Here is a 22,965-nt window from a genome sequence, read left to right as displayed (position 1 = left end):
AGGTCATCCCTCCTCAGAAAGTCTTGCTCAGGATTGGCCATCTCCTCAGGAAGCCTCCTCTTGAGATCAGGTCATCCCTCCTCAGAAAGTCTCGTTCAGGATTGGTCATCTCTCTTCAGGAAGACCCCCCACCCACCCACACATACCTAAGGATAGGTAATTTCTCCTCAGGAAGTCTTGCTCAGGATTGGTTCTCTCTCCTCGGGAAGCCTCCCCTCAGGATGGGTCATCTCTCTTCAGGAAACCTCCTCTCAGGATTGGTCATATCTCCTCAGAAAGTCTTACTCAGGATTGGTCATGTCTCAGGAAGCCTCGCTCAGGATGGGTCATCTCTCCTCAGGAAGCCTCCCCTCAGGATCAGGTCATCCCTCCTCAGAAAGTCTTGCTCAAGATTGGCTAACTCCTCAGGAAGCTGCCCCTTGAGATCGGGTCATCCCTCCTCAGAAAGTCTCACTCAGGATTGGTCATCTCTCTTCAGGAAGACACCCCCCCCCCCAGCACACACACACACACACACACACATACCTCAGGATAGGTAATTTCTCCTCAGGAAGTCTCGCTCAGGATTGGTTCTCTCGCCTCAGGAAACCTCCTCTCAGGATCGGGTCATGCCTTCTCAGAAAGTCTTGTTTGGGATTGGTCATGTCTCCTCAGGAAGGTCCCCCTCGGGATTGGTCATCTTTCCTCAGAAAGTCTTGCTCGGGGTCAGTCATCTCTTCTCAGGAAGCCTCCCCTCAGGATCAGTCATTTTTCCTCAGGAAGTCTCGCTCAGGATTGGCCATCTCCTCAGGAACCCTCCCCTTGAGATCGGGTCATCTCTCCTCAGAAAGTCTTACTCGGGATTGGTCATGTCTCCTCCGGAAGCCTCCCCTCTGGATTGAGTCATCCCTCCTCAGAAAGTCTTGCACAAGATTAGTCATGTCTCCTCAGGAAGGCCCCCCTCGGGATCGGTCACCTCTCAGAAAGTCTTGCTCGGGATCAGTCATTTCTCTTCAGGAAGTCTCACTCAGGATTGGCCATCTCCTCAGGAAGCCTCCTCTTGAGATCAGTTCATCCCTTCTCAGAAAGTCTCACTCGGGATTGGTCATCTCTCCAGGAAGACCCCACATACACACGCACACCTCAGGATAGGTAATTTCTCCTCAGAAAGTCTCACTCGGGATTGGTCATGTCTCCTCAGGAAGCCTCCCCTCCAGATCAGGCTATTGCTCCTCCACCGTTTGCCAACTTCTGGCCTGTGTGGAGGAGCTCAATGCCATGGTTTCTCAGTACATTCTTTGTTAGGATCTCTTTGTCCTCAATGTTTCTGGCAAGCTGGCCCCTCGGAGAACATTCTAATCTGGAAATTCATATCCTTCAGTTCTGAGAAAACACATTGCAGATTTTTCTCTGTGTTCTCTTTCTGGATGTCCGGGAAGAATTGTTTCTTGCCACTTGGATTGTTTTTCTAATTTTATTGCCTTTTCTGTTTTTTACTTTAGTTTTTTTAATTTGCTTTCTAGGAGTTTTCCTCAACTTTATGTTCCAAGCCGTCCATTGATTGTTTTTTGTTCTGGTGACTATAGAAATAACCCAGAGCTCTGTTTTGTTCTATCTCTGTTGTGTTTAATAGTGTCTTTTACTAACGTCATAATCTTTCTTGCTTCTGGGGACATTAATAATATTTGTGCGCTTCTTTCTTCTTTTTGTAAGTTTCTTTCTGGCATGGTCTTCATCTCCCCCAGGTAAGCCCTCTGTGTCCTCGGCTTGTCTAGATCGCAGGCTTCCCAGGAGCACTCTCGTTGAGGGCCTGGCCGGGGGCAGGGCTCACATGCTCAGGGTTGGTCTGTGGTGTCACTGGGGGCACTCTCTGGCCTTCAGTGCCTTGGCCCTGCCTCATACCTTCTTGTCGGCCTCCTGCCAGCCTCTGGGCTCCCATGTGGCTGTCTCACAGCTGGCGCCCTGGGGTCTGGTCTGCTCATTCACTTCTCACTTGTTTGCTGTCCTCCAGTTCTGGAACCCTGCTGCTGGCACTGCTGCCTCAGCCCTTCTCTGTTCGCAGCCCTATTTTGTCCCTTACTCACAGGGGTCGCCAGGGTTCAGAGGTCAGGGCATCCAGTCCGCTGTCTTTCACCCACCTTGGCCTGGCCTCTGTTCCTGAGTGTTTTTAACTTAATGGAGATCGTGCCCTGTCCCTTGCTTTTTCCTCTTCTCACCCTTACGGTAGAATGTTTCCTCATGCTTATAAAAACTGTAGGAACGTTTACGATGGCTGGTTTGGCCCCAGTTTGTGTAAGTGACACTGTCATTCACCATTTAGCTTCTCCCCATGGTTGAGTGTTAAGAATGATGCTGAAGTGAGCATCCTGAGCATAAAACATTTCAGGTCAGCGGTGTATGTCCTTGGAAGCAAATTCCTGCCCAGGAATTTCTGTCAGGGAAGCTGAAGCCTTATAAGGGTGCTTTTAGAGGAAAAGGAAGGTCTTTCATGGTTGTTTCCCTTAATCTGGGCAAAGAGTCGTAACGTGCCCTTTCGCGGTCAGTCCCCCCTGAACCTGCCCACAGGTGGCCGCTGGGCCCACGGTGCCACCCTCCGGTCCTCCCATCTGGGCAGGCTCCTCAGCCGGGGGGGGTCACTGACCCCCATGCTCTCCGCAGTGGGGACAGGACAGAGCTCTAACTTAAAACAGCGAGAGAGACCGACCCCGGGGTCGCACAGGTCGCTTGCAGGGCCTCAGGATGGACTTGGCCTTGCAGCAGGGTGGGGCCAGGCCCTCTGCGCCTTGGTCTCCCCTCCATGGACAGGTTTGGGCCCCAAGCTCTGTAGGAGCACGACTCTGAGGTCAGAGGGCAGTGAGGGGCTGACGGTGCCCAGGGAGGAAGGGTAGGTGCCCCTCGAGCCGGTGGTAAGCAGGTGGGCCCCTCCTCTCGCTCAGGGGCCTGCAGAGCTGAGCTTGCCCAGAAGCACCTGCACCGCGGGGACCAGGCACAATTTGTGGAGGGCAGAACGCATAGATTTTTCTTTTAGCACAAGTTTCTGAGTAAAGACCTCTTTGTGGAAAGCAGCGTTTGCCTTGGGCCCAGTTCTGCCTCTCCTTGCAGAGGGCAGAAGCTGGTTGCATGCACAGGTGGTGACTGAGCCGAATCTTCTCTTCACAGCCGGGTGGAGAAGGGTGTGCACTGTGCCCTCCCTAGTCCTGAGTGCTGACCAGACCCCGGGCCGCCAGGGTGGGCTGCCCAGGGCTGCCTGGTCCTACCCCCCACCTCCGCCGGCGCAGCCCTACTGCGCTTCCGCTCCTCCCGTTAGGCGCTCCTCCCTCTCGTACTTCTTCCTCACGTCCTCCTGGGTGTCCCCAGGCCATCCCAGGGGCTGCCCGCCAGGTGGCCAGCCTGAAAAGCCGGCTCTTTTGGGTCTTTGTGATGCTCTGCGGGGCTGTGAGCGGCCTCTCTCAGGAGGGACTGCTTGTGTGGCCATGATGCGGGGCTCTCCAGACAGGAACTTAGCACTCCAGGGCCCAGCCTAGCTGGCAAATGCACTGTGGTCAGGGCCCTAGACAATGGGGAGTCCTGTGGGCTGTGGGTTTTCCTCTGCTGCGTGAGAGAACCTGGAACCTGCCCCTGGGTTTGTGGGGGGGACGGACCCTGACACGTGGGAGGCCATGCTTAGCACAAGGGTGTGGGAAATGTTCGGTCCTGCTGGCCAGGGCGATATGGAAGGGTTAGAGTTCTCTCTCTAGAACACCTGCACGCTGGTGACAGTTACCATTGCGCACCTGATGGAGTGACTCCGGCAGGCGCCCCGTTGTAACCCCCGGCCCCCGGCTGGACACCGCAGACACATCTGTGTCCTGTGTTCACGTCTGCTTCCCCTTCAGATGCTGGATGAGAACCACCACCTGATACAGTGTATCCTGGACTACCAGAGCAAGGGCAAGACGGCCGAGTGCACCCAGTAAGTGGCCGTCGGGCTATGGACGTCACCCTCAGAGGATGGCTCCCCAAGGAGGGGGAGAAGGTTTGGAGGGACATGAAAGTGTGGGAGGAGAGGGTACCACTGGTGGACACGCCGGGGCACAGTGAGCTCCTCCGGGTGGGACCTTGTGTGACCCCCCCCCAGGGCTGGATGCAGAGTAGGGGCATGAGCCAGCTGTCTGAGGCCCCCAGAGGTGTGACGTGTGTGAGCAGCCACCACGTGCCTGGGGGCTGTCCCCACCCCACCCCCCGGCCTGTTTGGGGGAACCTCTTCAGGGGTGCGGAGGTTCCGAGTCCGCCTGGTGTCAGGGTCCGATGGAGGAGGCCTCGTTCTCCGGTATCCCTTCCTGTGTCTCCCTCAGTCTCTGTCTTGGGCCTCCTCGTGCCTCCTGCCCCCCCCACTCCCATCCTCTGAACAGGTCTGCTGACACCTCTGCCTTGGCCACCACCTTGGGGTCTTTCAGCGTGTTGTCATCAGACAGGATCCCGCTCAGGACTCAGGCTGGACCCTGTTCCCTGCCTGGCCCTGTCCTGGACCACAGAGCACTCTTGCCTGCCCTGTCCCTGGGCATTGTCGGGGGTCCACATCCCCCGGGGGCTTGGCTGCAAGGCCAGGCTGCCCTGGGTGAACGTTGTCGGATGGGCCTGCAGCCTCCTCTGCCTCACCGTGTGCCCCCGAACTGCAGGTACCAGCAGATCCTGCACCGGAACCTGGTCTACCTGGCCACGATCGCGGACTCCAACCAGAACATGCAGTCCCTGCTCCCCGCCGTGAGTGCCCACACACGGGGGACAGTGGGCCCCACCCTTGCCCAGCACAGTCAGGCCCGGCCTCAGACTGCCAGTTCGGGGAGCAGATGTCTGAGCGCGTTACCTGGAGTAACCAAGTAACAGAGGCATGGGAAGGGGGCGGGAGGCCAGTCAGACAGAGTCTGAAGTGCACTGGTCAGAGTCGTGACATCAGTTTCTTTAGCAAAGGGAGGTGACCCCCAGGAGCCAAACCTAGAAATGGTGGGAGGCGGGTCTCAGGAGGACAGGAAGTGGCGCAGGGGATTCTCGCTCTTTATCACGGGCCCTGTGAGCGATTGGAACGGTGGTGGCCCAGGAACGTATACTGCTCTGATTTAGCAGCAAAACTGTACCCAGTGCAGGGGTACTTTCAGTGTCAGTGTAAATGGTTTAGTGTCTAACTTTTTTAAACCCATTTTCCCCAAATCAAATTGCCGCCAAGGCAAGGTCCGGCAGTGGCTGCCTCCTGCCTGGAGAATAGGAAGGTACGGCCCCAAGAGGGCCCGGCCCGCGTTGACCGTGGTGGGCACGGAGGTGTCAGGACAGACCTGTCACCGGGAACAGCTTATCCCTCGATGCCCCCAAGTCCCCTGGAAAGTGACAGCATAAGTGACAGGAAGTGTTTTGCTGATAAAATCGTTAAACCAACTTGATTGGCTATGAAATTGCGACTCCTCACCCTAGAGATACCAGTGGATCCTGGGGGGAACTTTGTTTTCTCAGCCGGGTCTAGGCAGCCCATGTGTCCAACGCGTCGGAGCTGCTGTTTGGTCTGGATCTAGGCGATGAGGGTGCAGGGGTCACTCAGTCCCAGTCCCGTCACCCTCCACATCCTGATCAGAGTTGGGCTTGCAGCAGCTGGCAGGGCACACGGAGATGAGGAGCAATGGGAATATGCCAATGCTAAGACACAGGGCAGTCAGTGCAAAGGCCCTTGGGCGTGGGGTGGTGTGGATGCGGGACACACAGAACCCCGGCCAGCTGAGGCCAAGGGGGAGGGGCAGGGCTGTGGAGTAAGATGAGGTAGATGCGGTCTGGTGGGCTGGCAAGGTGGCTCCCTGTAGCCCCAATAAAGAGGACCTATCTTTGAATCTCCAAGTTTGTGTTGATTTAAGTTCTGAACGTTCACACAAGAATGCTTGGTGTATCGTGTCCTTGGCCTGAGATGTTTGGGCCTAGTCATCCACAGTCATCTGATCAGATGTGAGAGCAACAGGGGATTAGAGACATTTGCCAAGTGGCCATGAAATGTAGGGGTAGATCTCATGGGCTGCCAAATCCCTGGAGGGCTTCAGGTGGTTATTCTCTGGGTTAACCATCCTCCCTGTTACCTCCCTGTTGCCTGTAGCCGCCAACCCAGAACATGAACCTGGGCCCCGGAGCGCTGTCCCAGAGCGGCTCCAGCCAGGGCCTCCACTCCCAGGGCAGCCTCAGCGATGCCATTGGCACGGGCCTGCCCCCGTCCTCCCTCATGCAGGGCCAGATCGGTAACGGTGAGTAGCCCTGAGCCCTTTGGGGTGGGGGTTGGTTCCTGGCAGCATGTCACCCACTCAGGCTTCCAGGTGACTGGCTGTCTCAGCAGGGTACCCCATGCCCTGCAGAGCTAAGTGTGGGACCTCTCTCCTCCCAGAGGTCCTGGCTGCTGGTCAGCTGCCATGCCCGGGCGCCCGAGCGCGGGGGGGTAACATGCGAAGGGAATAAAGCACTCTAGATCCTCTACTCTGCTTTGACACTGCCCAATTATGGCCACCTCAAATCGACGTGTGGGGTTCCATGTGGATTTTTTTAAACAAGAACAGAAAGGTTACCTGTGGAGCAAGAACTATCAATAGCCGGTGGGATAGCGAACGGGCGAGACCTCTACATGGTCGGCATGTGTGCTTGTTTCTTTGTTCATCACTTACTCGTTTACGTCATTTGTGGTGCTGTTGACCATGGGTTAGCCTCCCTCCCCACGATCACGTGAAGGAACTCGGGATATCTAGCAACAAGGCTGGTCTTCCATGGAGTCAAGGCCCTCCTTGTGCTCCTGGCAGGTCCAAACCACGTATCCATGCAGCAGACAGCTCAGAGCACGCTGCCCACCACCTCCATGAGTATGTCAGGCAGCGGCCACGGCTCAGGGCCTGGCTACAGCCACTCGGGACCCGCCTCGCAGAGCGTGCCCCTGCAGGGCCAGGGCGCCATCGGCAACTACGTGTCACGGGCCAACATCAACATGCAGTCCAACCCAGGTACCACCCTGTCCGCCCTAGGGCACCCCCACAGCCCCCAGGACTCCTACCCAACCCCGGGACGGTCCCTGGGGCCCTCTGAAGTGTGTGCAGGCTGTGTACAAGGTGCTAGGGGCTTCTGAAGTGCTGCGGACCCTGGGTCTGGCTCTGGAGGGATTCCCACTGTTCCCTATGGCAGCTCCAGGGAAGGCTCTGCCGAGGGGACAGAGCCAGGCTCACCCGGGGTGGGGGGCGGCATAGGCAGGGTACGGGACCACAGATGCTGGGGCACGGGGTCCCCGCGGGCCAGGCACGGGGCGCTGAGCGCCGGGTAGCATCGGGCCCAAATGGAGATGTCCCGGAGTGTCAGGCACCGGAGTTCAAAGGCTTAATACAGAAAAGGGAGAACACGCAGCACCTCTTCCGTTTATTTTTACTATCAATTATATACCGAAAACGGGGATATTTTGGATATAATGAGTCAAATAAAATATATTACTAAAATAGATTTCACCTGTTTCCTTCTATTTTTTGATATGGTTCTCCTCCCATCCCATCGGATAATGCTGCTCTAGTGGGTTCTGAGCAGGGGCGGCACGGCTGGACAGGCCAAGGGGCAGAGGCCGCCCACCAAGAGCCTTAGAGGCCCAAGTCTTGGGGGCGGGCCCAGGCCTCGCTCCTCCGGGACCAGCCTTGGGGATTTGGGAGGACGGGGCTCATGTTTTTCCCGAGCGTGGAGGAGGCCTGGGAGAAGGGTGCCGTCGGGGTCTGGGGTGAGGGGTGCGGGTGCCCACCCAGGGAGCTTCTCGGGGTTATTCGGGTCTGTCGTGTCGCCCAGTGTCCATGATGCACCAGCAGGCAGCCTCGTCCCACTACAACTCGGCGCAGGGCGGGAGCCAGCACTACCAGGGCCAGTCGTCCATCGCCATGATGGGCCAGAGCGGCCAGGGAAGCAGCATGATGGGGCAGCGGCCCATGGCGCCCTACCGGCCCGCCCAGCAAGGTAATGCCCGTGCCGTGCCGTTCTCCCTGAGAAGCTGCACATTCCTTAGTATTGAACGAGAAGACGGGGGGCCCGGAGCCAGATGGGGCTCACGGAGCATGGAGGGTTGAAAGCCAGTGCTGCTCCTGGAGGCAGACCAGGCTCGAGCCGCCGTAGGGGGTGCAGTCGGGCGCTGTAGGGGCTGGGGCGGTCGTGTTTGTAAGTACCCAGTCCAGGGTACCCGGGGCTGGACGTGGGAGAGAATTTCCCGGGGGGGGGGGGGCGTCGAGGGGGTCCTCCTGAAACAGAAGAATGTCCTGAGTTAACGTCCCATGTGCGCTGCCTGCCCCCAGGGTCGTCCCAGCAGTACCTGGGCCAGGAGGAGTACTACGGTGGTGAGCAGTATGGCCACAGCCAGGCCGCCTCGGAGCCCATGAGCCAGCAGTACTACCCCGACGGTGAGGCCCGCGCCCGCGCTGCTGGGCAACAGCAGGATCGCAGAGGCTACTGAGCACGGCTCTCCGCGCACTCCCATTCAGACCTGCCGCCCTGACTTCTGCCAGCACAGCCTCCAGAGTCCCCGCACCCGAGTGTGTTTGGGGATGAGGCTGAGGGCTGGTCTGGCAGCGGGCCGGGGCTGGTCTCTGCCAAGAGAAGCTTCTGGCTTAGGCCACAGCTGCTCACAGACTTGAGGCTCCTCGCCTCCCTTGCAAAGGGCAGTAGGGGTTACAGCTGGGATGAATAGGTGCGTAAAACTGTTTCAAAAGAGGGATCCAAGCGTCATTGTGAAACGCCTTCAGGAAGGGGACAAAGCTGAGCTGGCTGTTTGTAGCTGCTGCTCAGTCTCTGCAGATGGTTTTCCTTCGACGCTCACCTTTCAGTCATTTTAAATCGTCTCAGGGTTTGTGGAGGTGTATAGAGGATGGGTGGGATTTGGGGAGGGGGGGCGACACTAGCCAGGGAGCATATGTGAGGTGGGGGGGCTGAGGCCAGCACAGGGCTGCCCCCCCATGGAACAGCGGCAAAGTCCTCCTGAGGGTGCACAGCGCCCCCCAGCAGACCCCCCGGGAGCCGGCAGCCCCCCAGCAGACCCCCCGGGAGCCGGCAGCGGGATGGCAGTGCGGGCGGAGCTTGTCATGTGTTGGGCACTGGATACACCCTCCCTGTGTGCTCCGTGACTGACAGACTCCTCGTGCTCACCCCACAAGTAGGGTGGTGGTTTGCATCTTAAAGGGAGGAACGGAGGCCAGGAGGTGGTAGGAAGCTTCTTCGTGGGCGTAGTGCAGGGAAAATGGATCCAGGTCCAGGTCTGGACATTCCTGAGCCGACAGCATTGCCCGTTCAGTTTACGGCTGTCTGGGCCTCCGCTGACTGCACGTGGCCTCTGTTTGCCTGCAGGACACGGCGACTATGCCTACCAGCAGTCGTCCTACACGGAGCAGAGCTACGACCGGTCCTTTGAGGAGCCCGCACAGCACTACTACGAGGGCGGTAAGGAGCACAGGGGCCGCGCGGCGAGCTCCGGGTCAGACACACACCCGCAGCAGGTGGCGCAGGGCTGTGTGGGGCCGCACATACTCGCGGAGGCGGCAAATGCAGGCCACAGAACGCATCCCCGTTCATGACGCAGGTGGGCGGAGGGGGCTTGACGGGCCGCATGGGGGTCGCAGGGGCCCAGACTCCACCATCGGGCTCGGCTGGGCAGCTTGGGGCTTGTGAGCTCGGCTGAACGCCCTCAGGAGCTCCAGACTCGGTCGGGGCGGCTCAGGCGCCGCGCACCCCTCCTGAGCCAGCCGGGCAGTGCCCATGGACTGTGTGGCTTCCTTGGGTTCAGCCCGGGCATTTCTTCCAACACCTGCTGGCCCGATAAAGCCTGCAGCAGCCACCACCCCTCCCCCGGCATCCCTCGGTGGTGCTGCCCTGGGGGCTGTCCGGCAGAGGTGGCGTGGGGCAGTGTGGAGAGAGGCCGGCCGTAGCGACAGAAAGCCCGTGACTGGCGCGCACCTGTCTCCCCCGCTGCAAAGACTCCCACCTGTGCCACCGTCCGGCCTCCAGCGTGAGGTCAGCACACACAACTGGGGAGAAATCTGCACATCCGCTTCTCGGCGGGGTCCCCAGAGAGCAAAGGTACTTCCCCCTGTCCTTGGGAGACCCCAAGAGAAGAGAAAACCTTAAAGTCATAGGCAGCGGGCTCAGCCCTGGCTTCCCGGTCCGGGCGTCAGAAGTGGGGACGGTGTGAGGGTTGGTAGCAGGGCCCCCGGGGAAGGAAACACGAGCAAGGTACATGAGATGGGCAGGCAGCTTGTGAATCCACATGTTTTGGGTGGCTTTTTAAAAGAGTTACACTAAAAATACAACAAAATTTGCCATTGAAACCATTTCTGGGTGTATAGTTGAGTAGCATGAAATGCATCCACATCGTCCGTCTCCAGAACTCGCCCCCGTCAGACCCTGGCTCCCGGGCCGCCCCCAGCACCCACTGCTCTCCTGTCTGTCCCTGCATGTGATGAGCCTAGGTCCTTACGTAAGTGGGACCCTACATGTTTGTCATTCTGACCGGCCTGTGTCGCTGGGGCGTGACATCCTTGAGTTCGTGTGTGTGGTAGCAGGTGTCAGGACTCCCTTTTCGAGGCAGAATTGTACTCTGTTGTGTGGATGCACCATGGTTTGCTCAGCCATTCATCTGTCAGCGGACACTTTTGAGTCACTTCTATCTCTTGGCTGTTGTGAATCCTGCTGCTGGCAACGTGGGTGTGCAGATCTGTCTTTGAGTCCCTGCTTTCATTTCCTTTGTGTTAACGCCCAGGAGTAGAATTATGGATCATAGGGTGATTCTGTGCTTAATTATTTGAAGAACTGCCATATGGTTTTAAACGCACAGTTTTGTTTTTTAGTTACAATGTTAGGAGATTATAGGACATTTGGAGACTACAGGAGAATCGCCCAGAAGGCTGTGCTGGGGTCAGTTACAAGTGTTTCCCAGCAATGGCTTCCCATGTCCCCACGTTTGGGTACCACTCGCTGACATGGCTCAGACCCAGCCTTGTTGTCGCGGGGAGTCTGGCTCTGAGACCCCGAGATGGCCTGTGTCTGGTGCAGTCACCCAGTGAGGCAGGTCTTCCCCCGACCCCAGCAGCTGCCTGTGTTGGCCCCTCCTGTTCCCAAAGCTGGTGCAGTGACCTGGCTGTCACCCCTGGCTGGATTTGAAGCCTGATAATGGATATAGAACGAGAGAACCAAAACATACCAGCCATCTCAAAGTGAAATTATTTGTGGGTAATTCGATGTTCCTTATTATTCTTAGGGACTGATTAAGTGTTGGCCATTCGTAGTGAGCAGGTAACGCTTTCTTCCTGCCTCTTCCCAGTCACCACAACTGCCCTTGGTCTTGCTTTCTGTTAATGACCACAGTAAACTCATCAGTGATCCCACCTGTGACCACCTTGGCCCTTCCCCCATCCACACAGTTACCCCAAATACTGTTCTTCTCCAGTCAAACCTAGGCTGCTTTCCATCTCAGCGTCCACTGTTGAAGACGGGTGTCAGCAAACATTCTCTGTGTGCATCACATCCCCTCACCTTGGACCGTTCCCGAGACAGGACACTGGCCTAATGGCAACTTTGCGGTGCTTGACTGTGCTGGCCGGCCCATGTTACTGACATGAGTACAGGAGGTTCAAGGGACCTCAGACTGATGTGATGTGCCCGTGCCGGGCAGCAGAACCCAAGCAGCCTCCCTGGATGGTGCTTGGACAGGGCGCGTGAGGGGGCGCCCCTTCGCAGCGGGAGACCTGTGGAGAGGCTGCGGCCAGGGGCCACGCTCCAGAGGGGACATCCCGTGGGGAGTGCTCCTGTGCTGGGGAGAAGCACTCAGCAGCCTGGCTCCGGCCCAGCAGCCCATTGCTGCAGGGCACTGACCCGCTGCCTGTAGCTAGCAGCTGCTGGTGACATTTAACCAGGTACACCAAGCCGGGGGGCCCTACGTGGCTAAAAACCTGTGTGTCTGGGCCATTTTAAATACAATTCAGTGTGTAAAAGGTAGACTTTGGCGTGCTCAGGTGTCTGCACTGCTGTTCTCAGCCTACCGGGAAGAGGTGCACCACCCCGGGGCCATCTGGAGCTTCTCCCTACAAGCGCTCCTCCATCAGCCCTGCCCTCTCCCCTCCTCCCTGGATATGCCAGTGCTCAGCCTTCCCCACCAGGAGGGGCCTCTGCTTACCTCCAGCACTGCTTTGTCCAAGTGAGGGTCCGAGGCAGAAACCATTGCCCCGAAGACAAGCTCAGGATGTGCCTTTTGAACTTCGAAGTGCACATTTTCATACCTTCGTTTTTGGGTTACACGTTCTTGCCTTCCGTGATTGATGGAAAGTTTGCCAGAACACTTAGTAACCTCTTCTAAGGCAAGTGTGGCAGATGGCATGGTTTCCTCCTGAACCTGGAAGCGTTTTGTTCCATCTTGATAATTGGACCCCTACTTGGGACTCCCCAAACTTGTGTTACGAGGCCAGGTCACCCCACAGTGGGTGGCATTACCAGGTCTTGTGTGAGAGGTGGATGGTGGTGTGCTTTGAGAAGACAGATGTGCATAAGTGGCCTGTGGCCCCACGGAGGTGGAGGGTGTCAAGTGGAAACAATGAGGGGATGGATGGAAGCCAAAATAAAGACGTTTCCAGGAATTACGTTAATCCCACAGCAGGATGCGGAGCCTTGTGGAGCACAGGTGGCTGGTGCTGGGGTTTTCACGGGAGGTGGCATCTGACAGGAGCCCTGTGTGGTCCCCCAGAGTGAGAGGGCGCTGGCGTACAGAGGGCCGGTGCCAAGAAGGGGCCAGGGCACGGTAGGCCAAGCCGGGCAGGATCAGGGAATGAGGGGCCGACTGAGCCAGACAGACCCAGGTCGCCGTCAGGGGCCCTGCCGAGCACGCCATGGACGCTTGGGCATCCTGTTGCACTTGGTCGCTGTGAGGTTTGCAGTAGCAAAGACTGGACGGAGCCTGCATCCACCGTGACGTGCCCACCGGTCACTGTGTCTGTTAAAAGCAGCAGAGCTCCCTGTGGGCTGCTGTGGCCGATTCTCCTGGACTGTGCCAGGTGCTCAGGCCAGGTGCCGAGGACCAGGGTGTCAGGGGTGCTGCCTGTGTGTGAGACCATACCTGTTTGCACGTGCACCCCCTAAACAAATTCTGGAAAGATCCCCAGGACACCAGTAGGAATGGCAGTGGGTGGGGGGCGGGGCTGGGGACCCGGCAGGGCTGGAGGTAGCCTTCTTCCCTGAACCTCTTGAAGGGGGGGCTGCATTCACTTTTACATTTCTCAGTCACACGAGCCTATCTGCCTGTGCAGAAGTTAAATTTAAAAATATTAAACATTACTGGCTGTCCCTGAAAATCCAAGTAGCCTGACCTTGTGGCCGTGCAGACCATCCGCGCCCCCGAGCCCCGTGGTCACAGCGCTGTCGTCTTGGGTGTCCCCAGGGTCTTGCCCCATGAGACCGGTTCCCCACCTGTGGGTGAACATTCAGAAGAGCAGGGACAGCGACTCCTCCTGGATCAGCCCACAGGTGTCCCTGAGGCACATCCTTGTTTCGAGAAGTAGTTTTTATCGAATGCGTCTGTGAACCGATAGGTCGCTGGTTCCCGTGACTGTTTTGTGTCCACGTTCCTCATGCGGGCCCCCTTTCTACTGGGTTTGACTCTGGCGAAGGGAAGGTTTTCCGTGGTATGTGGGAGCAGAGCTTTGGTTCTCAGAGGCATCCTCGCTAACATTGATTGCACACCTACTGTGTGCCAGGCTGCAGCTGGGCAGGTGCATGTGAATGAACTCCTTTATCGATTACCATATAAAAAGCAAAAGGGGCTAGAAGGCTGAGAATACTCAGACCGGAACATCTGAAGCCCTGGAGAACCCCACCGTGTCTCTGCCGCCCTCGTCAGCTAAGATACGCACCATGCACCGGGGTCCGCGCCGCCCTGCGGCAACTGCACCGGCTGGAAGGAAGGGCTGGGAGGAAGGAGCCCTCAGAGCTCAGGGCCTCCCGGGGCAGGGAGCAAGGAGCACCTGCGGAGACGCGGTGGGTGTGCAGGATCCGCAGGGGGGGCTCGCCCTGGAGTCAGAGTGCTGGTGCGCTTGCTCTTCCTCGTGGCTGCAGTTCAAGTCCCCGTGGAGGGTACAAGCCTTTACAGCAAACCCATAGCTCTCGGTAAGGCTGCTCCTTAAAAACTACGTCTCCAGGATCTGCTTGTGTGTGTGTGTGGTTTTTAAGATTTTATTTATTTGACAGAGAGACAGCGAGAGAGGGAACACAAGCAGGGGGAGCAGCAGTGGGAGAGGGAGAAGCAGGCTTCCCACCGAGCAGGGAGCCAGATGTGGGGCTCGATCCCAGGACCCTGAGATCATGACCTGAGCCGAAGGCAGACGCTCAACGACTGAGCCACCCAGGCTCTGGGACAAGTTTTGATTAAAAGAAAGAAAGAGCCAGCTGTAATAGTCCCCTCCCCCATTCTCAGTCTGGCTTCCCCCAGTCTCAGCGACGGGGTCCCCCTGGCGCAGGGTCAGAAGGTCAGGTGCACCCCCGCACCGCGTCACCCGCCCGCGTCGCTCATGTCGCTCCATCCCGTCCTCACCCGTCACGGGAGGGTGAGCACAGGACGAGAAGGTGTTTTCCGAGCCAGAGGCCACATTCACACAACTTTCATCACCGACGGCCTGATAGCTGTCCTGTGTCCTCCGCGGTTACCGACACTCCCTGGCTGTGCCCAGGTCATCACTGACCCCGGACCACGGGTGCGTGCGTGTGTGCGTGCGGAGGAGAGCACGCGGTGCGTGCAGGCTGTGGCTCTGCCCTCGGCCTCGGGGTCCACGGGGTCTGCGATGGATCCCCCACAGAGAAGGGGGTTGCCATTTCTGGACCGGCCATTCGTCTGCTGTGGGGTGTTGCAGGCGAGTGAAGGCCCCTGGTCCCCCCCACACCCCTCCTGCTGGAGAACTGGGTCTTTCACAGATTCAGGACTGAACTTATGACAAATTAAAGCCGGTGCACTTGGCACAGTTGAGGAACAAAGGCCTTTTCAAAAGAAAATGAAACTAGACTTAAGTTGGTCTTTTTGTAAAGGTGTTTTGAAAACCGTGAGTGGAACTTAATACCCACACCGCGTCTAAAACGGCAGCTCTTGAGACCTGCATCAAGACGACTTTGTAGGAAGACTTGAGAGTGGTGGTTAGTACTGCCGTTAACACTCGGTGCTGATGCGGTGATGCCCTCACTGCTCTCCTCAACCAGGTTTCTTACTGTCAGCTTTCTTCCAAAATGAGGCTTTGGGCATGGATGCTGGCTGGCTAGATTTTTGGAAATAAGAATTAAGGCATTTTGGGGATGCCTCACCGGCTCAGTCGGTGGAACGTGTGGCTCTTGATCTCGGGGCCGTGACTTCGAGCCCCATGTTGGCTGTAGAAATTTCTTAAATAAGTAAACTTTTAAAATATATATGGGTAAACATATGCCTTTAAAAAAAAATCCTCTGTGGCACCGGTTTCCTAAAGTCAAAGGAAAAGCCTGGTACGGGTCTGAGCTGGAACCTTGTACCTGGCGTGCACGTTTGCCACTAAAATGAGTGTGTCCTGAAACTTCCGGAGTCCTTCCGAGCTGTGTGGACACATGAGCTTAGAGTAAGTGGTCTCTGAGGAGTGTCCTGGTAGCTGCCGCTCACCTCAGCGTGTCCATCAGCCACGGGACTGAAACGTCCCTCAATTTCCCTTCTGGAGGCCCTGGGGCCGTCCTGGGCTGTTGGCCTCCGGGTTTGAGTGCTGGTCGCTGGGCAGCCAGGTGGTGCGCCTCAGTCCCCCATCTGTACAGTGGGTGCACAGTAGTGCTTATCTCACGGTGGTAAGGGAAGTACACGGGGTACTTGTCACCTGCTTGGGACGCACGGTGGCCTGCTGTCACGTTCCAGAACTGCAGCTACGGTTATCCTTACTAGTGAGACTGTATTTCTCACCAGTTCACCTACCAGCCTATCGATGGAATAGATCTGCAGGAGTAAACACCAAGAGGGTGCACATGTAGAACATACTGGGCTCACTGATCTGTCCTGATTCTCAATCCAGGACCCTAAGGGTGTCCCCGTTCCCTCTCCCACACTGCATGATGCCCTTTAGCTCCATTTTCAGTGGTGTGTTTTTAGCTGTCTACAGGTTCTGTTACTGTGTTCTTTTCGCAAGTAAAACCATTGTTGATCAGAGGCTGAAACGTGCTTCCTTCAGAGTTGCTGCTTTGGGCCTGCTTCACGGCCGTCCTGGGGCCTAGGGCTGTGTGGAAGGTGTCGCAGATGGGGGCGCTGAGTGCAACAGAAATCAGTCTCTCAGCTCTGGAGGCCGGAGGTCTGAGCTCCAAGCGTCAGCAGGATTGGTCCTTCTGGGGGCTCAGCTGGATGGTCCGCCCCAGACCCCTCTCCCAGCTTCTGGTAGCTCCAGCGGTCCTGGTGTCCTTGGCTCGTAGGCATGTTACTTTACTCTCTGCTTCGGTTGTCATGTGGCTTTCTCGCCGTGTCTGTGTCCAAATGTCCCTCTTCTGATAAGAAGGCTCATTCTAGTCCAGTACAACGTGCTCTGAACCATTTGTATCTGCAAAGACCCTATTCCAAATAAGACCACATGCACAAGTATGTGAGGTGTGGACTTCAGCGTACCTTTCTGGGGGGCACAGTTCAGCCCAAAACTCTTGTATTAGCCTTAAATTGTATTAACTGTTTCATTTTGGCTGTATCTTCATATTCGATTTGTTGCGGAAAAGAGACAACCCCGAAGCAATTGAGCTGGTCCAGGGGTTTTCCAAGGGATCCCCGTCGTGAGGAGCTGTCTCCGTCTCCAGAGACGCACCATGTGTCTCCTTCCCTCCACAGGAAACTCGCAGTACAGCCAGCAGCAGGCGGGGTACCAGCAGGGCACAGCCCAGCAGCAGGCGGGGTACCAGCAGCAGTACCCCAACCAGCAGAGCTACCCCGGGCAGCAGCAAGGCTACGGTAAGGGGGAGGCGCCTTCCCGCACAGGGCCCCACACACGGTCACGCTGCCGTTCGTGCTGAGGGCGCCTAGTACACTTAATTTTCCAGCAGAGCTGTGTGGACCGCACCTCATCCCACCACAGTGCCATCGTCCCAAGTCAGAGACTAACAGCGGCACGCTGCCGGGGGCTGAACTCACAGTTTACTCAGATCTCACTTGCGTGCCCTGAGTGTCCTTTTGTGTCCCAGGACCCACCTGGGATCCCCCATGACATTTAGTTTCACATCTTAGGCTCCCCTGGGCTGGGACCACCTCTGGGAAATCCTTGTCCTTCTGGACCTTGGCGGTCGTCAGCAAGACTGGGCAGGTGCTTTGTAGGACATCCTCAGGTTGGACTTGTCTGAGGTTTTTCTCAGGATGAGACTGGGCTGTGGGCTTTGGAAAGACCACGTGGGGGACGTGTTCTTCTCATCCCACATCAACATGACTTACCCGTGATGTTGACCCTGACTGGTGCCCCCACCATCAAGTTATCCCTTCTTCCTCTTCCTTTCCTAATCTTTGGAAACCAGCCACTGAGTGCAGCCCACACTCAAGCAGGAATTGTCTACATAGACTGTTTGGAATTCTCTGTAAGGCAGAGTAATTAATTAGTGATAAGTTACTAATCACTTATTAATATGTATTGATAGATCTTAATTTTACACATTAGGTTATATTTCAGACTTCTCTGTTTGGTTCACATTGTCCAGCTTTGCCTCTTGGGAGCTGGAGCTCTTCCAGGCCCTTTGACACGCTCCCGTCCTTTTGTTTTTGAGCATTTCCTTATTCTCTGGGACGATGATGCTCTCCATGCTCTAGCCCTAGAAGCAGCATGTCTCACAGGACCTCTGGGTTCTCCGATGGGAGCACTGCATTAGGGACCAAGAGCTGGGTGCGGGTGGGCGTTTTCTGAGCCATTCCCACACGGTCACCTGAGACGGTCCACGTATGGGTTAGTCTGGCAGCAGCTTCCAGAAGGGCTGGCCCACTCGCTGGCTTTTGTTCACCCCACGAGGATTCCCTAAAGTGCGAAGGGGCCAGCAGGCCTTCACAGACTCTGCCGTGGAGCCCGCCAACAAGCATTGTTCTCCAGGCCCATCGGACAGAGAAGTGGACAGAGGGAGCTTTTTGGGCTATAGCAAGCAACAAGGGGAGAGCCCCGTCCACTGGAGACTGGCAGAATGCAGGCTCAGGATAGTGGCCTGCACATCTGCCCAGTCCTCTGTGGGCCTCATCCCCCTAGGCAGGTCCACCTGAAACAGTGCAGCCCCGACCCCTGGCCTGTGGGTCGTGTCTGCTGAGAGCCCAGACCACACGAGGCTCTCCCCGAGTCCTAACCCGCTCCTGAGATGCACGTGGGCTGCGCTCCCCAGAACCCAAGGTGCCCCCCCGGGGGCGGGGGGCGGTGTGCTTCTAGATGCTGCCATCACAGGAGGACAGCTGCCTAAGGTTGCCACCACATGATGGCCTGGCAAACGGCTAGCATTCAGAATACACGGTAGAAGCCGTTCTTATGACCTGAATGCGTATGGGATTAGTTCATCAAAGGAGTGAGTTCTGGGAGTGTTCATAGAACATCCGTGTGTCTGTACCTGAAACAGTTGAATGTAAGTATAAACCTACATTCACTCACCTATGCAGAGCTGGGCCCCGTTCCTTCCACAAGCCGCATGCCCCTCTGCAGGAGCTTGTCGGGGGCAGCAGGGCTCTGCCTTCGCACCTGGGAGGCTTTTGAAAAAATAAGGTGGCAGGCTGGGCGCCCCCAAGACACGTGAGGTGTCTTGCTGAGCTCACTGGGGACGGTGGTACATAGGAGGAAGGAAAGCCACAGTTTAAGATTCTTGTTCAACCCGTTGCAACCATGACTCATTAAATAGCATTGTTTGAAAAATTATTTGGCCTTTATCAGTTCTTTCCAAGGCCTTCACCTTAGTTTCCACAGGAATGCCCACCGCCTCTCTCCCGCACGCGAGCAGCAGCTGCTGTGATGCTTAACTCACGGGTTTGCAGCGACCATCGTGGCGGACACGCCGCTGCCAGGAAGCCAGCGCAGGTGTGCTGGAGACCGGCCCGGGCCAGACGGGACCCGCGGGCAGCCTTGCCCACACACTCGCTGTGCTTGCGCTGCGTGGATCGCAGGTTGAGGAGGACCGGGGAGGGTGCTTCAGGCACTCCCGGAGGGCCGGGGGACGCCGTGGGTGCTTCTCACGGTGCTGCTGTGTGTCCTCAGGGCCTGCCCAGGGAGCCGCCTCGCAGTACTCCGGCTACCAGCAAGGACAAGGCCAGCAGTACGGAAGCTACAGAGCATCTCAGACAGGCCCGTCGGCCCAGCAGCAGCGGCCTTATGGCTATGAGCAGGCAAGAGCCAGCATGTCTGTGGAGACATGACAAAGGTTTCTCTCGGGGTCACCCGGAGTAATGCGTGAACGAATGGGCTGCCAGGCTCCCTTCCAGAATGTTAATTCTCTGAGCCGGTGAGGCTTTTAGAAATTACCTCTACACGTTTGCTCACCTGGGTCAGACATGGCTGGCTGAGTGGCTCTGACCTCAGGGTCCCAGCCCGAGTTTGTGTCCACCCCTGCTGCTGACCCCTTGGGGGGCCTTACTGGGAGGAGCTGGTGAGGGGCCTCGCTGACCTGATCTCAGTCAGCCACAGGCTTGGACGGATGGCCTTCAGAAACCCAGGGGGAAGAGCTGTTTGCTTGCTTGCTTTTCATACCTCCTTCCATCCCTAATCCTGGGTTTGGCGGGGAGGGGTCCGTCTTACACTTTTACTCGTGACTGTGGAAGCGTAACATGTGTTTTGGTCTCTTGCAGGGCCAGTATGGAAATTACCAGCAGTAAGGAAAAAGCGCTCTTCTTAGAGCCTTGCGGTGGCATATGTCCCTCCAGGGCTGGTCGGGCTGGTGGTAGTTCTGATGAACTCTGACCTCTTGGTTGCCCTTCGGCCCCAGACAGCGTCTGCATGTGAAGCGTGCACATTTCATGCTGGGTATGATGCCAAGCATGCACTGCTGGCGAGAGACAGCGCATTGATGGTGTGACATATCTGGTGCTGTGTATAGTAGTGTATGTCCATACAATGGGGAGGTTGTCTCTTTTTTGTCTCCCTCCTTGATGTTTCTAGCTAGTTTTAGGGGCCCTCCTGTCATCAGAGTATTCTGTGCCCAGGAATGGGACACAGCTACAAGACGCCATAGTCCGCGTGTCCACGTAAATGGGCCTCAGGTCTGACTCTCCTCACACACTTGTCGGAATGTGGGTTGTAAACTTGTCTTTTTCTGGCTACACCGCAGCTGGACACATGCCACAGCCCCTGGATGGCTGCCTCTTCCTGTGCCTCCATGGGGGGAAGCCATCTTCTATGTTTTGGGTCAGTTTCTGTTACACAGTGAAAGGGATAAATGTGCTTCGTTCGGAGAGGCTGTGAACAGTCATTCCCAGAGCTCGCACATTACCTGTGTCTCTCGCCAATTGTGTTTATCCAGAACGTCCTATGTGTTTGTACTAAAAAGTAAAGAGGGATCAATTATTATATTCCAAACAAACATACAATTAGCCCAACCCAAGGAAGGAAAGAGGGTAGTTCTCTGAAATGGCTGCCGTCGGCCCTTGTTTATCTGATGGTCACCTACGGGATTGGGATATTTGATATGCCCAATTCTAAATTGATAACTGAAAATATTTATACCAAGTTTTCCAAACAGTTGGCAAGTTGTTTGTTTTATATTACTTCTTCCAGGACCTACTTGTTCAGATCTCCAAGCAAGCGTTCCTTTTCTTTTAGAGATATCTGAAATTCAGATCTTATTTTTAAAAAGAATCCCACAAATTTTACTGTGTTCTTCCTAATGAAAAGGAAAGGTTTTATATGGGAAAATTTGAGTAAATTTACATTCCTAGGACATTAAATCCCATTTAAATGCTACACAAACATTAAAGACAGCTCACTTGGGAAAGTATAGTCAAAGGAAAAACTCTGTATTTCACTAATTAGTAATACAGACATTCTTTCAACTTCTACCTGGACAGTAATACCCACATGAATACTTTAAACACATCTTTGGATAAATGCTGACATGCTTCTAAGAACAACCAAGAAAATAAATAAAAAAATCCAATTCTTGATATATCGGGTCTACTGAAGATGATTTTTTAAATTGATAAGTTTCAGAAATGTTTTAAAAGTCTAAAGTAGTTCTTTATCCAGAGCTGTTGAATGGTTTACAGTTTATGAGGTATTTTATGTTGTTTTTGTTTTGTTTTGTTGCTTGAATGAATCCTGACAGTGCACCCTGGGAAATATGGGGGCAATTACTGTTCCCATTTTACTGATGAAGAACCAAGGCTCAGATTAAAGATTGCCCCAGACTAGTACCAGTTCTATTCTAGGATATTTTCCCCTCTTCTGTGGGGACAGAATCACACAAGCACTGGGATAGGAGTGTTTATCTTAGAGGCATATGGGTTTTAAAAACTCTTGACACTGGTAAGGGCTTAAAAATACGTATCTATATTAAATTCTGAAATGAGAGTTCTTAATTGCTAAATGACATAGACATTAGCAATTTCATTTAGGGAGGTGTCTCCCTCGCTTCTGTTCTTTCTTGGCAGTTTTCATAGAGCTAATTTGCAAACTCATCAGGGGACTAAAATTCCCCATTGAAAATGTTAAACATTTTAGATAACTGTGAAAGTCGTTTTATTCCTTGCCAATCTGCGAATATGCCTTTTGTGTGTGTGTGTGTGTGGTTTTTTTAAGTGCTGTATTAATACTTTTTGAAAGAAAAGGACACTTGAACTTATCCCAAAACTTCAATCTGAAATGTCTTACATTAAGAATTTCTTGAATGTTGTGTATATATTTTAAAAAGCACTTTGTGAAATAGTTTGTACATTTATTTCCTAATTTATACATGATTTTTGGTATTAATATATTTAATGATTAATAACAGAATGTTTATTTAACGTGTTGTCCATTTTTATGTAATGTTGTGGGGGAAAAGTGATGCCAGCAATTCTTTTTCATTAAAGATATTATATCTTCTCTTCTGTAATATGTTTGCAAAAGCTTAGGCTAAAGTGAGTTGTTTGTGCAGTGTGGTCGATGGTGCTTTGTTTTCTGTGACTGCTTCCACAGAAGGCCAGTGGACGTGCAAAGAAGACCTGGACGTTGGCACCCATTCTTCCTGAGATGTCCCTGACCGCCAGCAGGCCGTGGATTTGAGACATGCCCATGGTGTCCAGAAGTGCTGACAAACTCACAGCGGCTGCAGAGCCTTGCCCTGGTGCGTGGTGGACTGGCACTCGGGCTGCCGGATGGCCCCCGGTGCTCGCGGCCCCCGGTCCTGCCAGTGTTTGTGCGAGCAGGTGCTCCGAGTGTGGCACCGCTGCTGCTGTTCCCCTTTAGATTTGTGGAGCTCTTCCTTCATTTCTATTAATTGAACAGGTCAGATTCGTCTTATTTGTGAGCACAGTACATTTCCTGAAAAACATCCTATCAGTTCATTTTTTTCCAGAGTTTGGCGCCCATAAATTGCTTATGATTTGGTGTAATGTATGAATAAACCGGTTCTTCAAAACCACCCTAACTAGGGAGTTTCTGTGCTTTGTGTTCAGACCAGTGGACCAGCAGCTGATCATGGAGGGGGCAGTGGGCGTCCATCTGATGGGGGAGGCGGGTGCTGACCGGGGGCAGCCAGTGTCTGACGGGGGAGGTGGGTGTCTATCCGCGGGGGGCAGCAGCTATCTGATAGCAGAGGTAGGTGTGTGTCTGACGATGGTGGTGACTGACAGGGACAGCTGGTGTCTGATGGGGGAGGCGGCTATCTGATGCGGGCCGCAGGTGTGTCTGACGAGGGCTGCAGCTGTCTTGGGGACAGCCAGCGTCTGGCAGGGGAGGTGGGTGTGTGTCTGACGACAGTGACAGCTGTCCGACAGGGACAGCCGGTGTCTGACGGGGGAGGCAGGTGTCTGTCCGACAGGGGCAG

At 55.3% G+C, this 22,965-nt stretch overlaps 1 protein-coding gene across 5 annotated transcripts in view; it reads left to right on the top strand.

Annotated features, from left to right (window-relative positions):
* SS18L1 (SS18L1 subunit of BAF chromatin remodeling complex) overlaps positions 1 to 22,566 on the top strand; it is a 28,560-nt gene extending 5,994 nt beyond the window's left edge. The window contains exons 1-11 of one of the 5 annotated variants that reach the window (XR_003206460.2): positions 3,485 to 3,931; positions 4,638 to 4,722; positions 6,089 to 6,233; positions 6,777 to 6,974; positions 7,792 to 7,956; positions 8,289 to 8,393; positions 9,334 to 9,426; positions 16,832 to 16,951; positions 19,206 to 19,333; positions 19,793 to 19,967; positions 22,116 to 22,566. Coding sequence is in view for 1 of the 5 variants with exons in the window: in XM_025864970.1 (XP_025720755.1) it covers positions 3,855 to 3,931; positions 4,638 to 4,722; positions 6,089 to 6,233; positions 6,777 to 6,974; positions 7,792 to 7,956; positions 8,289 to 8,393; positions 9,334 to 9,426; positions 16,832 to 16,951; positions 19,206 to 19,333; positions 19,793 to 19,819 (1,143 nt within the window). In the remaining 4 variants the exon portion in view is untranslated. Of the gene's footprint in view, positions 1 to 3,480; positions 3,932 to 4,637; positions 4,723 to 6,088; positions 6,234 to 6,776; positions 6,975 to 7,791; positions 7,957 to 8,288; positions 8,394 to 9,333; positions 9,427 to 16,831; positions 16,952 to 18,908; positions 19,334 to 19,792 lie in introns of those variants that run through there. The other 4 variants (XM_025864970.1, XR_012376884.1, XR_012376883.1 and 1 more) reach the window with 4 other exon arrangements.
* The last annotated feature ends 399 nt before the right edge of the window (positions 22,567 to 22,965 follow it).

Source organism: Callorhinus ursinus, unplaced genomic scaffold, assembly GCF_003265705.2.
Source record: "Callorhinus ursinus isolate GAN/ISIS: 27379988/994484 unplaced genomic scaffold, GSC_fseal_2.0 scaffold89, whole genome shotgun sequence".
In the NCBI taxonomy this organism is placed as follows: domain Eukaryota; kingdom Metazoa; phylum Chordata; class Mammalia; order Carnivora; family Otariidae; genus Callorhinus; species Callorhinus ursinus.
This window is presented reverse-complemented; position numbering and strand designations above follow the sequence as displayed.